The 15,000-nt window shown below is 33.8% G+C and overlaps 1 protein-coding gene and 1 long non-coding RNA gene across 5 annotated transcripts in view; one reads left to right on the top strand and one right to left on the bottom strand.

The window, feature by feature from the left end:
* LOC133609869 (retinal-specific phospholipid-transporting ATPase ABCA4-like) overlaps nucleotides 1-15,000 on the bottom strand; it is a 600,088-nt gene that overhangs the window by 473,924 nt on the left and 111,164 nt on the right. For both annotated transcript variants that reach the window (XR_012050540.1, XM_061965894.2), the window contains exons 14-15: nucleotides 7,349-7,525; nucleotides 2,020-2,242 (exon numbers count right to left, since the gene is read on the bottom strand). Coding sequence is in view for 1 of the 2 variants with exons in the window: in XM_061965894.2 (XP_061821878.2) it covers nucleotides 2,020-2,242; nucleotides 7,349-7,525 (400 nt within the window). In the remaining variant the exon portion in view is untranslated. The remainder of the gene's footprint in view (nucleotides 1-2,019; nucleotides 2,243-7,348; nucleotides 7,526-15,000) is intronic.
* The window catches only part of LOC133609883 (uncharacterized), a 14,841-nt gene continuing 1,767 nt past the window's right edge, over nucleotides 1,927-15,000 (top strand). The window contains exons 1-3 of one of the 3 annotated variants that reach the window (XR_009815789.1): nucleotides 1,927-2,270; nucleotides 6,803-7,099; nucleotides 7,351-7,455. This is a non-coding gene — a long non-coding RNA (uncharacterized lncRNA). The remainder of the gene's footprint in view (nucleotides 2,271-6,802; nucleotides 7,100-7,350; nucleotides 7,456-15,000) is intronic. The other 2 variants (XR_009815788.2, XR_009815787.2) reach the window with 2 other exon arrangements.

The raw sequence follows: 15,000 nt of genomic DNA, 5'->3' as shown, positions 1-15,000 counted from the left end.
TGACTCACATATGAACTTGAAGTGCCATCCCATTCCTAACCCATAGGGCTCAATATGACCTTTTGCAGCTATTACAGCTTCAACTCTTCTGGGAAGGCTGTCCACAAGGTTGCAGAGTGTGTTTATAGGAATTTTCCACCATTCTTCCAAAAACGCACACTGATGTTGGTGTTCTCGAGAAGGCCTGGCTCTCAGTCTCCGTTCTAATTCATCCCAAAGGTGTTCTATCGGGTTCAGGTCAGGACTCTGTGCAGGCCAGTCAAGTTCATCCATTGTCTTTATGGACCTTTGCTTTGTGCACTGGTGCACAGTCATGTTGCAAGAGAAAGGGGCCCGCTCCAAACTGCTCCCACATGGTTGGGAGCTATGGAATTGTCCAAATTGTTTTGGTATCCTGGAGCATTCCAAGTTCCTTTCACTGGAACTAAGGGGCCAAAGCCCAACTCCTGAAAAACAACCCCACACCATAATTCCTCCTCCACCAAATTTCACACATAGCACAATACAGTTCGAAATGTAACGTTCTCCTGGCGACGTGCTTTACACCACTGCATCCCACGCTTTGCATTGGACTTGGTGATGTATGGCTTAGATGCAGCTGCTCGGCCATGGAAACCCATTCCATGAAGCTCTCTGCGTACTGTACGTGGGCTAATTGGAAGGTCACATGAAGTTTGTGCAGAAAGTCTTTGCACTATGCGCTTCAGCATCCGCCGACCCCTCTCTGTCAGTTTACGTGGCCTACCGCTTGGTGGCTGAGTTGCTGTTGTTCCCAAACTCTTATGTTGAATATTCAGGAGCGAGGAAATTTCACGACTGGATTTGTTGCACATCCTATGACAGTTCCACGCTGGAAATCACTGTGGCGACGTGCTTCGCATTGGACTTGGTGATGTACGGCTTAGATGCAGCCGCTCGGCCATGGAAACCCATTCCATGAAGCTCTCTGCGTACTGTGCGTGGGCTAATTGGAAGGTCACATGAAGTTTGGAGCTCTATAGCAAACTGACTATGCGCTACAGCATCCGCTGACCCCTCTCTTGTCAGTTTACGTGGCCTACCACTTGGTGGCTGAGTTGCTGTTGTTCCCAAACTCTTCCATTTTCTTATAATAAAGTTGACTTTGGAATATTTAGGAGCGAGGAAATTTCACGACTGGATTTGTTGCACAGGCGGCATCCTATGACAGTTCCACGCTGGAAATCACTGTGGCGACGTGCTTCGCATTGGACTTGGTGATGTACGGCTTAGATGCAGCCGCTCGGCCATGGAAACCCATTCCATGAAGCTCTCTGCGCACTGTGCGTGGGCTAATTGGAAGGTCACATGAAGTTTGGAGCTCTATAGCAAACTGACTATGCGCTACAGCATCCGCTGACCCCTCTCTCGTCAGTTTACGTGGCCTACCGCTTGGTGGCTGAGTTGCTGTTGTTCCCCAAACTCTTCCATTTTCTTATGATAAAGTTGACTCAGGAATATTTAGGAGCGAGGAAATTTCACGACTGGATTTGTTGCACAGGCGGCATCCTATGACAGTTCCACTGAGGGCGGCCCATTCCTTCACAAATGTGTGTAGAAACAGTCTCCATGCCTAAGTGCTTTATTTGATACACCGGGCCAAGTGATTAGGACACCTGATTCGGATCATTTGGATGGGTGGCCAAATACTTTTGGCAATATAGTGTATTAGTTCACTTCGTCTGCACAATGTACTCTGAGTAAAAGTTACTATTATTACTAGATTACACAAGGAACATTTTGTATTTTACTACCTTGTTTTTTTGGCTTTTGCTACTACATAACGAATGGAACTTCAAAGAAAACATGCTCAAGCAAAAAGGTACGAAGGCATGTTACTTTGCACCTGCTTTTGCAGGAGTTAATCATTGACCAGCCCGGTCCCGCATGGTCCGATGATGTCATGGAATCCACTGTGTTAATGATTCCAGTCTTACTCAAACCGGTTTACGCTGACTCATCGTTTTGTCCCGTGCCGTCGGTGGGAAGTGGACTTCTCACCGTGATGACGGCCGTCAGCAGAGCCGTGCTGGTGCCCATCACGAGGAAGCTGTCGATGAACCAGGTGGACCAGATGACGCCGTTTGAGACCCCCATCACCTTGAGGGTCTCCTTCAGACGCAGCTCCTTTTCCAGGACGATGCTTTTGACCACCATGGACACGGAGTAGACCCAGGCCAGGACCATGAAGACCGGGAAGCAGCGGTTGAGAGTGAGCATGAAGCTGGGAAAATGAAGATTTGTATTAACAAGTGTGTGTTCTTGTATTTCTACCCTTCTTGAGACATCAACAAGGAAAAGTAGCTTCCATATGAGGAGGTGTGAACAAATCATGGTCCCAATACAGAAAACCGTTGCATCTAATAGAGAATGAAACCCATACTTGCCAACCTTGAGACCTCCGATATCGGGAGGTGGGGGGTGGGGGGCGTGGTCGGGGGTGGGGCGGGGGGCGTGGTTAAGATATATATATAAGAAATACTTGACTTTCAGTTAATTCTAGCTATAAATATATATATATCTTTTTTTTTTATTACATATATATATATATATATATATATATATATATATATATATATATATATATATATATATATAAATAAAATAAATACTTGAATTTCAGTGTTCATTTATTTACACATATACACACACACATAACACTCATCTACTCATTGTTGAGTTAAGGGTTGAATTGTCCATCCTTGTTCTATTCTCTGTCACTATTTCAGAACACACACATTATACAAATATACATTATAAAATCAATAAGAAAACGGGAGCACTAATTTGGGAGTCTGAACTAGGATCAGAAGTTCCTATATAAACATTGCGCACTCACGTCGCCTTTCTGTACTGATTACTGCAGCTGTGCACTGGATTCATTCACAAATACAAACTACAACTCACAAACACTTTAGAGTTAGGCTCCACCATCAGAATGTGTACTTAAACTTATAAAGATCACATGGATATTATTCAGTGAGTTGATTCACCAAAACTAACCTGTTATACAGGAGGAAAAAGCACACAGGACGTTTCAATTGTTCACAGACTGGTCGCGCTCATCAGAATGACAAGACACTTCCGGTCTGCAGGTGATAGCGTTCAATTGGGAAGAAACGCCCTACTGCCCCCTACTGACCAATGTGAATACTGATAAATGTGTAATGACAGCTCCAAAAACGAATTCAAACCACAAAATAAAATAAAAAAATCAACACAAAAATGTGACACATTATGGGTGGGTCACATATGCATGTACAGTAGATGGCAGTATTGTCCTGTTTAAAAGTGTCACAACATTAGTGTTTACGGCAATGTTGTGAACAGGCTGTCAACACGTCACTCAGGTCCGCATGGAGCTGGAGGGGGCGTGGCCTCCAGCTCCGCCTAAATTTCGGGAGATTTTCGGGAGAAAATTTGTCCCGGGAGGTTTTCGGGAGAGGCGCTGAATTTCGGGAGTCTCCCGGAAAATCCGGGAGGGTTGGCAAGTATGATGAAACCTATCAAAATGAGGGTGGTCCCAAAAAGGAGAGGTTTTTCAAATTGACTGTGTGTCGCTTTTAAAAGTGCTCCCCCTCTGGTCAACATATGAAATAACAAGTGTGTGTAAGAAATTGAAATGCGCACCCTTTTGACCAAAATTGTTTAAAAAAAAAAAAAAAATGTATATAGAGACATAACTTGAAGTAATGAAGATTAAAAACCAATTAAAAAAATCAAAAACAATAAATTAACTATAAGTAGTGTTTGTCTCACAATGTGTCGACTTTTTTCTTATAAAATTGGGAACAATTTCTCAATTTCTGTTACTGTAATATTGCAATATTTTCTCGTAAAATTCCATGTTTTTATCACAATATTGTCAATTTTTCTTGTAAAATAGTGACATTTTTTTGAGTACAATTATTAATTTTGTCCATAATTTTTCCAAGTGAAATTCCGATTATTATTATTATAGTATTGTGAACATTTAAAGTTTTCTTATAAAATTGTGAATCAAAAACAATAAATGAACTATAAGCCGTGTTTTTCTCACAATGTGTCGACTTTTTTCTTTATAAAATTGGGAACAATTTCTCAATTTCTGTTAATATTGCAATATTTTCTCGTAAAAATTCCATGTAAAATTCTGACTTTTATCACAATATTGTCAATTTTTCTTGTAAAATAGTGACATTTTTTTGAGTACAATTATTAATTTTGTCATAATTTTTCCGAGTGAAATTCCGATTATTATTATAATATTGTTAACATTTAAAGTTTTCTTATAAAATTGTGAATCAAAAACAATAAATGAACTATAAGCAGTGTTTTTCTCACAATGTGTCGACTTTTTTTTTTATAAAATTGGGAACAATTTCTCAATTTCTGTTAATATTGCAATATTTTCTCGTAAAAATTCCATGTAAAATTCTGACTTTTATCACAATATTGTCAATTTTTCTTGTAAAATAGTGACATTTTTTTGAGTACAATTATTAATTTTGTCATAATTTTTCCGAGTGAAATTCCGATTATTATTATAGTATTGTGAACATTTAAAGTTTTCTTATAAAATTGTGAATCAAAAACAATAAATGAACTATAAGCAGTGTTTGTCTCACAATGTGTCGACTTTTTTCTTATAAAATTGGGAACAATTTCTCAATTTCTGTTAATATTGCAATATTTTTTCGTAAAAATTCCATGTAAAATTCTGACTTTTATCACAATATTGTCAATTTTTCTTGTAAAATAGTGACATTTTTTGAGTACAATTATTAATTTTGTCCATAATTTTTCCGAGTGAAATTCCGATTATTATTATACTATTGTTAACATTTAAAGTTTTCTTATAAAATTGTGAATCAAAAACAATAAATGAACTATAAGCAGTGTTTTTCTCACAATGTGTCGACTTTTTTCTTATAAAATTGGGAACAATTTCTCAATTTCTGTTAATATTGCAATATTTTCTCGTAAAAATTCCACGTAAAATTCTGAATTTTATCACAATAATGTCAATTTTTCTTGTAAAATAGTGACATTTTTTGAGTACAATTATTAATTTTGTCATAATTTTTCCGAGTAAAATTCCGATTATTATTATAATATTGTTAACATTTAAAGTTTTCTTATAAAATTTTGAATCAAAAACAATAAATGAACTATAAGCAGTGTTTTTCTCACAATGTGTCGACTTTTTTCTTATAAAATTGGGAACAATTTCTCAATTTCTGTTTCTGTAATATTGCAATATTTTCTCGTAAAAATCCCATGTAAAATTCTGACTTTTATCACAATATTGTCAATTTTTCTTGTAAAATAGTGACATTTTTTGAGTACAATTATTAATTTTGCCATAATTTTTCCAAGTGAAATTCCGATTATTATTATAGTATTGTTAACATTTAAAGTTTTCTTATAAAATTGTGAATCAAAAACAATAAATGAACTATAAGCAGTGTTTTTCTCACAATGTGTCGACTTTTTTCTTATAAAATTGGGAACAATTTCTCAATTTCTGTTTCTGTAATATTGCAATATTTTCTCGTAAAAATCCCATGTAAAATTCTGACTTTTATCACAATATTGTCAATTTTTCTTGTAAAATAGTGACATTTTTTGAGTACAATTATTAATTTTGCCATAATTTTTCCAAGTGAAATTCCGATTATTATTATAGTATTGTTAACATTTAAAGTTTTCATATAAAATTGTGAATCAAAAACAATAAATGAACTATAAGCAGTGTTTTTCTCACAATGTGTCGACTTTTTTCTTATAAAATTGGGAACAATTTCTCAATTTCTGTTTCTGTAATATTGCAATATTTTCCCGTAAAAATTCCGTGTAAAATTCTGACTTTTATCACAATATTGTCAATTTTTCTTGTAAAATAGTGACATTTTTTTGAGTACAATTATTACTTTTGTCATAATTTTTCCAAGTGAAATTCCGATTATTATTATAGTATTGTGAACATTTAAAGTTTTCTTATAAAATTGTGAATCAAAAACAATAAATGAACTATAAGCAGTGTTTTTCTCACAATGTGTCAACTTTTTTCTTATAAAATTGGGAACAATTTCTCAATTTCTGTTAATATTGCAATATTTTCTCGTAAAAATTCCATGTAAAATTCTGACTTTTATCACAATATTGTCAATTTTTCTTGTAAAATAGTGACATTTTTTTGAGTACAATTATTAATTTTGCCATAATTTTTCCGAGTGAAATTCCGATTAGTATTATAATATTGTTAAAATTTAAAGTTTTCTTATAAAATTGTGAATCAAAAACAATAAATGAACTATAAGCAGTGTTTTTCTCACAATGTGTCGACTTTTTTCTTATAAAATTGGGAACAATTTCTCAATTTCTGTTTCTGTAATATTGCAATATTTTCTCGTAAAAATTCCATGTAAAATTCTGACTTTTATCACAATATTGTCAATTTTTCTTGTAAAATAGTGACATTTTTTTGAGTACAATTATTAATTTTGTCCATAATTTTTCCAAGTGAAATTCCGATTATTATTATAGTATTGTGAACATTTAAAGTTTTCTTATAAAATTGTGACTTTTGTCAAGCAAAATTCCAACCTTTTTTTCATAAAATTGCCAAAATGTTAAGCTTTTCTTGTAAAATTCCAACTTTTATCATAATATTGCACAAATGTTCAGTTTTACTTGTAAAATTTTGACTTAAAATTACGACTTTTATTATAATACTGCAAAAATTCCAAGGTTTTCTTGTGAAATTGTGTGTGTGTGCATGTGTGTTTGTTTGTGTTTTAAGCAGCAAGGCTGAAAACCAACATTGAATACCCGTGACCTTCGATCCCTCAGGTGGTACTGCATCAAAAGGCGACATCAGTGTGTAAAGGATATCACCACATGGGCTCAGGGACACTTCAGAAAACCACTGTCAGCAACAACAGTTTGTCGCTACATCTGTAAGTGCAAGTTAAAACTCTACTATGCAAAGCGAAAGCCATTTATCAACAACACCCAGAAACGCCGCCGGCTTCGCTGGGCTCGAGCTCATCTAAGATGGACTGATGCACATATGTGAAGGCACCATTAATGCTGAAAGGTACATACAGGTTTTGGAGCAACACATGTTGCCATCCAAGCAACGTTATCATGGACGCCCCTGCTTATTTCAGCAATTCTAAGTTAATGATTATTTGCAGTAAAAAAACAACAAGTTTCTCAGTTGGAACATTAAATATCTTGTCTTTGCAGTCTATTTAATTGAATATAAGTTGAAAAGGATTTGCTAATCATTGTATTCTGTTTTTATTTACCATTTACCCAACGTGCTTTTGGGTTTTGTACTTACAGGTCGTCCACATAACACGGGTAAGGGATCTGTTGCAGGTAAACACCCAGCGGCCATTCCTTTCCAGTCTGAGTGCGGATGATCCCATGTTCCAGGATGTCCTGAAGGTAAGCAAAGCCGCCCCAAACATAGCGCAGGTCGTCCATAGGATCCGCCCTAGGGCCTGGGTCCCAATACCTGACAGACATAAGCATGATTACTCAAACACTTTGTGGAAAATGCTTCTTTTAAGATCCACATTTCTTAACCAACTCAAAACGTTCCAAAATCTAAATGCTCCTTGCTAAGGCTGGATAATTGCTGTTTTAGCTACGTTTAAAGGTATACACCTCAGTCTGATTTTTGGTACTTGAAGCAAGCTAATTGTTAGCATGCTAACATTAGCATGTTAGCTTTTTTAGCTAATTTTAAAGATATACACCTCACAGTTACATATTTTGGTACTTGAAGCAAGCTAATTGTTAGCATGCTAACATTAGCATGTTAGCTTTTTTAGCTAATTCTAAAGATATACACCTCACAGTTACATATTTTGGTTCTTGACACAAGCTAATTGTTAGCTTTTTTAGCTACTTTTGAAGGTATACACCTCACAGTTACATATTTTGGTTCTTGACACAAGCTAATTAATAGATTTTTTTAGCTACTTTTGAAGGTATACACCTCACAGTTACATATTTTGGTTCTTGACACAAGCTAATTAATAGATTTTTTAGCTACTTTTGAAGGTATACACCTCACAGTTACATATTTTGGTTCTTGACACAAGCTAATTAATAGATTTTTTAGCTACTTTTGAAGGTATACACCTCACAGTTACATATTTTGGTTCTTGACACAAGCTAATTAATAGATTTTTTAGCTACTTTTGAAGGTATACACCTCACAGTTACATATTTTGGTTCTTGACACAAGCTAATTAATAGATTTTTTAGCTACTTTTGAAGGTATACACCTCACAGTTACATATTTTGGTTCTTGACACAAGCTAATTAATAGATTTTTTAGCTACTTTTGAAGGTATACACCTCACAGTTACATATTTTGGTTCTTGACACAAGCTAATTAATAGATTTTTTAGCTACTTTTGAAGGTATACACCTCACAGTTACATATTTTGGTTTTTGACACAAGCTAATTAATAGATTTTTTAGCTACTTTTGAAGGTATACACCTCACAGTTACATATTTCGGTTCTTGACACAAGCTAATTAATAGATTTTTTTAGCTACTTTTGAAGGTATACACCTCACAGTTACATATTTTGGTTCTTGACACAAGCTAATTAATAGATTTTTTAGCTACTTTTGAAGGTATACACCTCACAGTTACATATTTTGGTTCTTGACGCAAGCTAATTGTTAGCTTTTTTAGCTACTTTTGAAGGTATACACCTCACAGTTACATATTTTGGTTCTTGACACAAGCTAATTAATAGATTTTGTAGCTACTTTTGAAGGTATACATCTCACAGTTACATATTTTGGTTCTTGACACAAGCTAATTAATAGATTTTTTAGCTACTTTTGAAGGTATACACCTCACAGTTACATATTTTGGTTCTTGACACAAGCTAATTAATAGATTTTTTAGCTACTTTTGAAGGTATACACCTCACAGTTACATATTTTGGTTCTTGACACAAGCTAATTAATAGATTTTGTAGCTACTTTTGAAGGTATACACCTCACAGTTACATATTTTGGTTCTTGACGCAAGCTAATTGTTAGCTTTTTTAGCTACTTTTGAAGATATACACCTCACAGTTACATATTTTGGTTCTTGACACAAGCTAATTAATAGATTTTGTAGCTACTTTTGAAGGTATACATCTCACAGTTACATATTTTGGTTCTTGACACAAGCTAATTAATAGATTTTTTAGCTACTTTTGAAGGTATACACCTCACAGTTACATATTTTGGTTCTTGACACAAGCTAATTAATAGATTTTTTAGCTACTTTTGAAGGTATACACCTCACAGTTACATATTTTGGTTCTTGACACAAGCTAACTAATAGATTTTTTTAGCTACTTTTGAAGGTATACATCTCACAGTTATATATTTTGGTTCTTGACACAAGCTAGTTAATAGATTTTTTAGCTACTTTTGAAGGTATACACCTCACAGTTACATATTTTGGTTCTTGACGCAAGCTAAATGTTAGCTTTTGTAGCTACTTTTGAAGGTATACACCTCACAGTTACATATTTTGGTTCTTGACGCAAGCTAAATGTTAGCTTTTTTAGCTACTTTTGAAGGTATACACCTCACAGTTACATATTTTGGTTCTTGACGCAAGCTAATTGTTAGCTTTTTTAGCTACTTTTGAAGATATACACCTCACAGTTACATATTTTGGTTCTTGACGCAAGCTAAATGTTAGCTTTTTTAGCTACTTTTGAAGGTATACACCTCACAGTTACATATTTTGGTTCTTGACGCAAGCTAATTGTTAGCTTTTTTAGCTACTTTGAAGGTATACACCTCACAGTTACATATTTTGGTTCTTGACGCAAGCTAATTGTTAGCTTTTTTAGCTACTTTTGAAGATATACACCTCACAGTTACATATTTTGGTTCTTGACGCAAGCTAAATGTTAGCTTTTTTAGCTACTTTTGAAGGTATACACCTCACAGTTACATATTTTGGTTCTTGACGCAAGCTAATTGTTAGCTTTTTTAGCTACTTTGAAGGTATACACCTCACAGTTACATATTTTGGTTCTTGACGCAAGCTAATTGTTAGCTTTTTTAGCTACTTTTAAAGATATACACCTCACAGTTACATATTTTGGTTCTTCACGCAAGCTAATTGTTAGCTTTTTTAGCTACTTTTGAAGGTATACACCTCACAGTTACATATTTTGGTTCTTGACGCAAGCTAATTGTTAGCATGCTAACATTAACATGTTAGCTTTTTTAGCTACTTTTAAAGATATACACCTCACAGTTACATATTTTGGTTCTTGACGCGAGCTAATTGTTAGCATGCTAACTTTAACATGTTAGCTTTTTTCGCTACTTTTAAAGATATACACCTCACAGTTACATATTTTGGTTCGAGACGCAAGCCAATTGCTAGCATGCTAACATTAACATGTTAGCTTTTTTAGCTACTTTAAAAGATATACACCTCACAGTTACAAATTTTGGTTCTTGACGCAAGCTAATTGTTAGCTTTTTTAGCTACTTTGAAGGTATACACCTCAGCGTCATATATTTTGACTCTTGACACATGCTTACTGTTAGCATGTTAGCTTTTTTAGCAACTTTTGAAGGTATACACCTTACATTTATATATTTTGATTCTTAATGCAAGCTAATTGTTAGCATGCTAACATTAACATGTTAGCTATTTTAGCTACTTTGAAGGTATACACCTCATAGTTACATATTTTGGTTCTTGATGCAAGCTAATTGTTAGCTTTTTTAGCTACTTTGAAGGTATACACCTCAGCGTCATATATTTTGATTCTTGACACATGCTTACTGTTAGCATGTTAGCTTTTTTTTTAGCAACTTTTGAAGGTATACACCTTACATTTATATATTTTGATTCTTAACGCAAGCTAATTGTTAGCATGCTAACATTAACATGTTAGCTTTTTTTTAGCTACTTTTAAAGATATACACCTCACAGTTACATATTTTGGTTCTTGACGCAAGCTAATTGTTAGCTTTTTTAGCTACTTTGAAGGTATACACCTCAGCGTCATATATTTTGATTCTTGACACATGCTTACTGTTAGCATGTTAGCTTTTTTTTTAGCAACTTTTGAAGGTATACACCTTACATTTATATATTTTGATTCTTAACGCAAGCTAATTGTTAGCATGCTAACTTTAACATGTTAGCTTTTTTCGCTACTTTTAAAGATATACACCTCACAGTTACATATTTTGGTTCGAGACGCAAGCCAATTGCTAGCATGCTAACATTAACATGTTAGCTTTTTTAGCTACTTTAAAAGATATACACCTCACAGTTACATATTTTGGTTCTTGACGCAAGCTAATTGTTAGCTTTTTTAGCTACTTTGAAGGTATACACCTCAGCGTCATATATTTTGACTCTTGACACATGCTTACTGTTAGCATGTTAGCTTTTTTAGCAACTTTTGAAGGTATACACCTTACATTTATATATTTTGATTCTTAATGCAAGCTAATTGTTAGCATGCTAACATTAACATGTTAGCTATTTTAGCTACTTTGAAGGTATACACCTCATAGTTACATATTTTGGTTCTTGATGCAAGCTAATTGTTAGCTTTTTTAGCTACTTTGAAGGTATACACCTCAGCGTCATATATTTTGATTCTTGACACATGCTTACTGTTAGCATGTTAGCTTTTTTAGCAACTTTTGAAGGTATACACCTTACATTTATATATTTTGATTCTTAACGCAAGCTAGTTGTTAGCATGCTAACATTAACATGTTAGCTATTTTAGCTACTTTGAAGGTATACACCTCACAGTTACATATTTTGGTTCTTGACGCAAGCTAATTGTTAGCATGCTAACATTAACATGTTAGCTATTTTAGCTACTTTGAAGGTATACACCTCACAATTGCATATGTTGGTTCTTGACGCGAGCCAATTGTTAGCATGCTAACATTAACATTTTAGCTTTTTGAGCTAATTTTAAAGGTATACACATCAGTTACATATTTTGGTTCTTGACGCAAGCTAATTGTTAGCATGCTAACATTAACATGTTAGCTTTTTTCGCTACTTTTAAAGATATACACCTCACAGTTACGTATTTTGGTTCTTGACGTAAGCTAATTGTTAGCATGCTAACATTAACATGTTAGCTTTTTTAGCTACTTTTAAATATATACACCTTACAGTTACGTATTTTGGTACTTGACGCAAGCCAATTGTTAGCATGCTAACATTAACATGTTAGCTTTTTTTTAGCTAATTTTAAAGATATACACCTCAGTTACATATTTTGGTTCTTGACGCAAGCTAATTGTTAGCTTTTTTAGCTACTTTGAAGGTATACACCTCAGCGTCATATATTTTGACTCATGACACATGCTTACTGTTAGCATGTTAGCTTTTTTAGCAACTTTTGAAGGTATACACCTTACATTTATATATTTTGATTCTTAATGCAAGCTAATTGTTAGCATGCTAACATTAACATGTTAGCTATTTTAGCTACTTTGAAGGTATACACCTCATAGTTACATATTTTGGTTCTTGATGCAAGCTAATTGTTAGCTTTTTTAGCTACTTTGAAGGTATACACCTCAGCGTCATATATTTTGATTCTTGACACATGCTTACTGTTAGCATGTTAGCTTTTTTTTTAGCAACTTTTGAAGGTATACACCTTACATTTATATATTTTGATTCTTAACGCAAGCTAGTTGTTAGCATGCTAACATTAACATGTTAGCTATTTTAAAGGTATATACCTCACAATTGCATATGTTGGTTCTTGACACAAGCCAATTGTTAGCATGCTAACATTAACATTTTAGCTTTTTTAGCTAATTTTAAAGGTATACACATCAGTTACATATTTTGGTTCTTGACGCAAGCTAATTGTTAGCATGCTAACATTAACATGTTAGCTTTTTTCGCTACTTTTAAAGATATACACCTCACAGTTACATATTTTGGTTCTTGACGCAAGCTAATTGTTAGCATGCTAACATTAACATGTTAGCTTTTTTCGCTACTTTTAAAGATATACACCTCACAGTTACGTATTTTTGTACTTGATGCAAGCCAATTGTTAGCATGCTAACATTAACATGTTAGCTTTTTTAGCAACTTTTAAAGATATACACCTCACAGTTACGTATTTTGGTACTTGACGCAAGCCAATTGTTAGCATGCTAACATTAACATGTTAGCTTTTTAGCTAATTTTAAAGATATACACCTCACAGTTACATATTTTGGTTCTTGACGCAAGCTAATTGTTAGCATGCTAACATTAACATGTTAGCTTTTTTCGCTACTTTTAAATATATACACCTTACAGTTACGTATTTTGGTACTTGACGCAAGCCAATTGTTAGCATGCTAACATTAACATGTTAGCTTTTTTTTAGCTAATTTTAAAGATATACACCTCACAGTTACATATTTTGGTTGTTGACGCAAGCTAATTGTTAGCTTTTTTAGCTATTTTGAATGTATAAACCTCAGCGTCATATATTTTGATTCTTGACACATGCTTAATGTTAGCATGTTAGCTTTTTTAGCAACTTTTGAAGGTATACACCTTACATTTATATATTTTGATTCTTAACGCAAGCTAATTGTTAGCATGCTAACAATAACATGTTAGCTATTTTAAAGGTATATACCTCACAATTGCATATGTTGGTTCTTGACGCAAGCCAATTGTTAACATGCTAACATTAACATGTTAGCTTTTTTAGCTAATTTTAAAGGTATACACCTCAGTTACATATTTTGGTTCTTGACGCAAGCCAATTGTTAGCATGCTAACATTAACATGTTAGCTTTTTTAGCTACTTTTAAAGATATACACCTCACAGTTACATATTTTGGTTCTTGACGCAAGCTAATTGTTAGCATGCTAACATTAACATGTTAGCTTTTTTAGCTACTTTTAAAGATATACACCTCACAGTTACATATTTTGGTTCTTGACGCAAGCTAATTGTTAGCTTTTTTAGCTACTTTGAAGGTATACACCTCAGCGTCATATATTTTGATTCTTGACACATGCTTACTGTTAGCATGTTAGCTTTTTTTTTAGCAACTTTTGAAGGTATACACCTTACATTTATATATTTTGATTCTTAACGCAAGCTAATTGTTAGCATGCTAACATTAACATGTTAGCTTTTTTAGCTACTTTTAAAGATATACACCTCACAGTTACATATTTTGGTTCTTGACGCGAGCTAATTGTTAGCATGCTAACATTAACATGTTAGCTTTTTTAGCCAATTTTAAAGATATACACCTCACAGTTACATATTTTGGTTCTTGACGCAAGCTAATTAATAGCTTTTTTAGCTACTTTGAAGGTATACACCTCAGCGTCATATATTTTGATTCTTGACACATGCTAACTGTTAGCATGTTAGCTTTTTTTAGCAACTTTTGAAGGTATACACCTTACATTTATATATTTTGATTCTTAACGCAAGCTAGTTGTTAGCATGCTAACATTAACATGTTAGCTATTTTAAAGGTATATACCTCACAATTGCATGTGTTGGTTCTTGACGCGAGCCAATTGTTAGCATGCTAACATTAACATGTTAGCTTTTTTAGCTAATTTTAAAGATATACACCTCACAGTTACATATTTTGGCTCTTGACGCAAGCTAATTGTTAGCATGCTAACATTAACATGTTAGCTATTTTAAAGGTATATACCTCACAATTGCATGTGTTGGTTCTTGACGCGAGCCAATTGTTAGCATGCTAACATTAACATGTTAGCTTTTTTAGCTAATTTTAAAGATATACACCTCACAGTTACATATTTTGGCTCTTGACGCAAGCTAATTGTTAGCATGCTAACATTAACATGTTAGCTTTTTTCGCTACTTTTAAAGATATACACCTCACAGTTACGTATTTTTGTACTTGATGCAAGCCAATTGTTAGCATGCTAACATTAACATGTTAGCTTTTTTA

Source organism: Nerophis lumbriciformis, linkage group LG07 (genome assembly GCF_033978685.3).
Source record: "Nerophis lumbriciformis linkage group LG07, RoL_Nlum_v2.1, whole genome shotgun sequence".
Classification (NCBI taxonomy): Eukaryota; Metazoa; Chordata; class Actinopteri; order Syngnathiformes; family Syngnathidae; genus Nerophis; species Nerophis lumbriciformis.
Note: the sequence above shows the minus strand (reverse complement) of the source record. Positions and strands in the feature narration are given on the sequence as shown.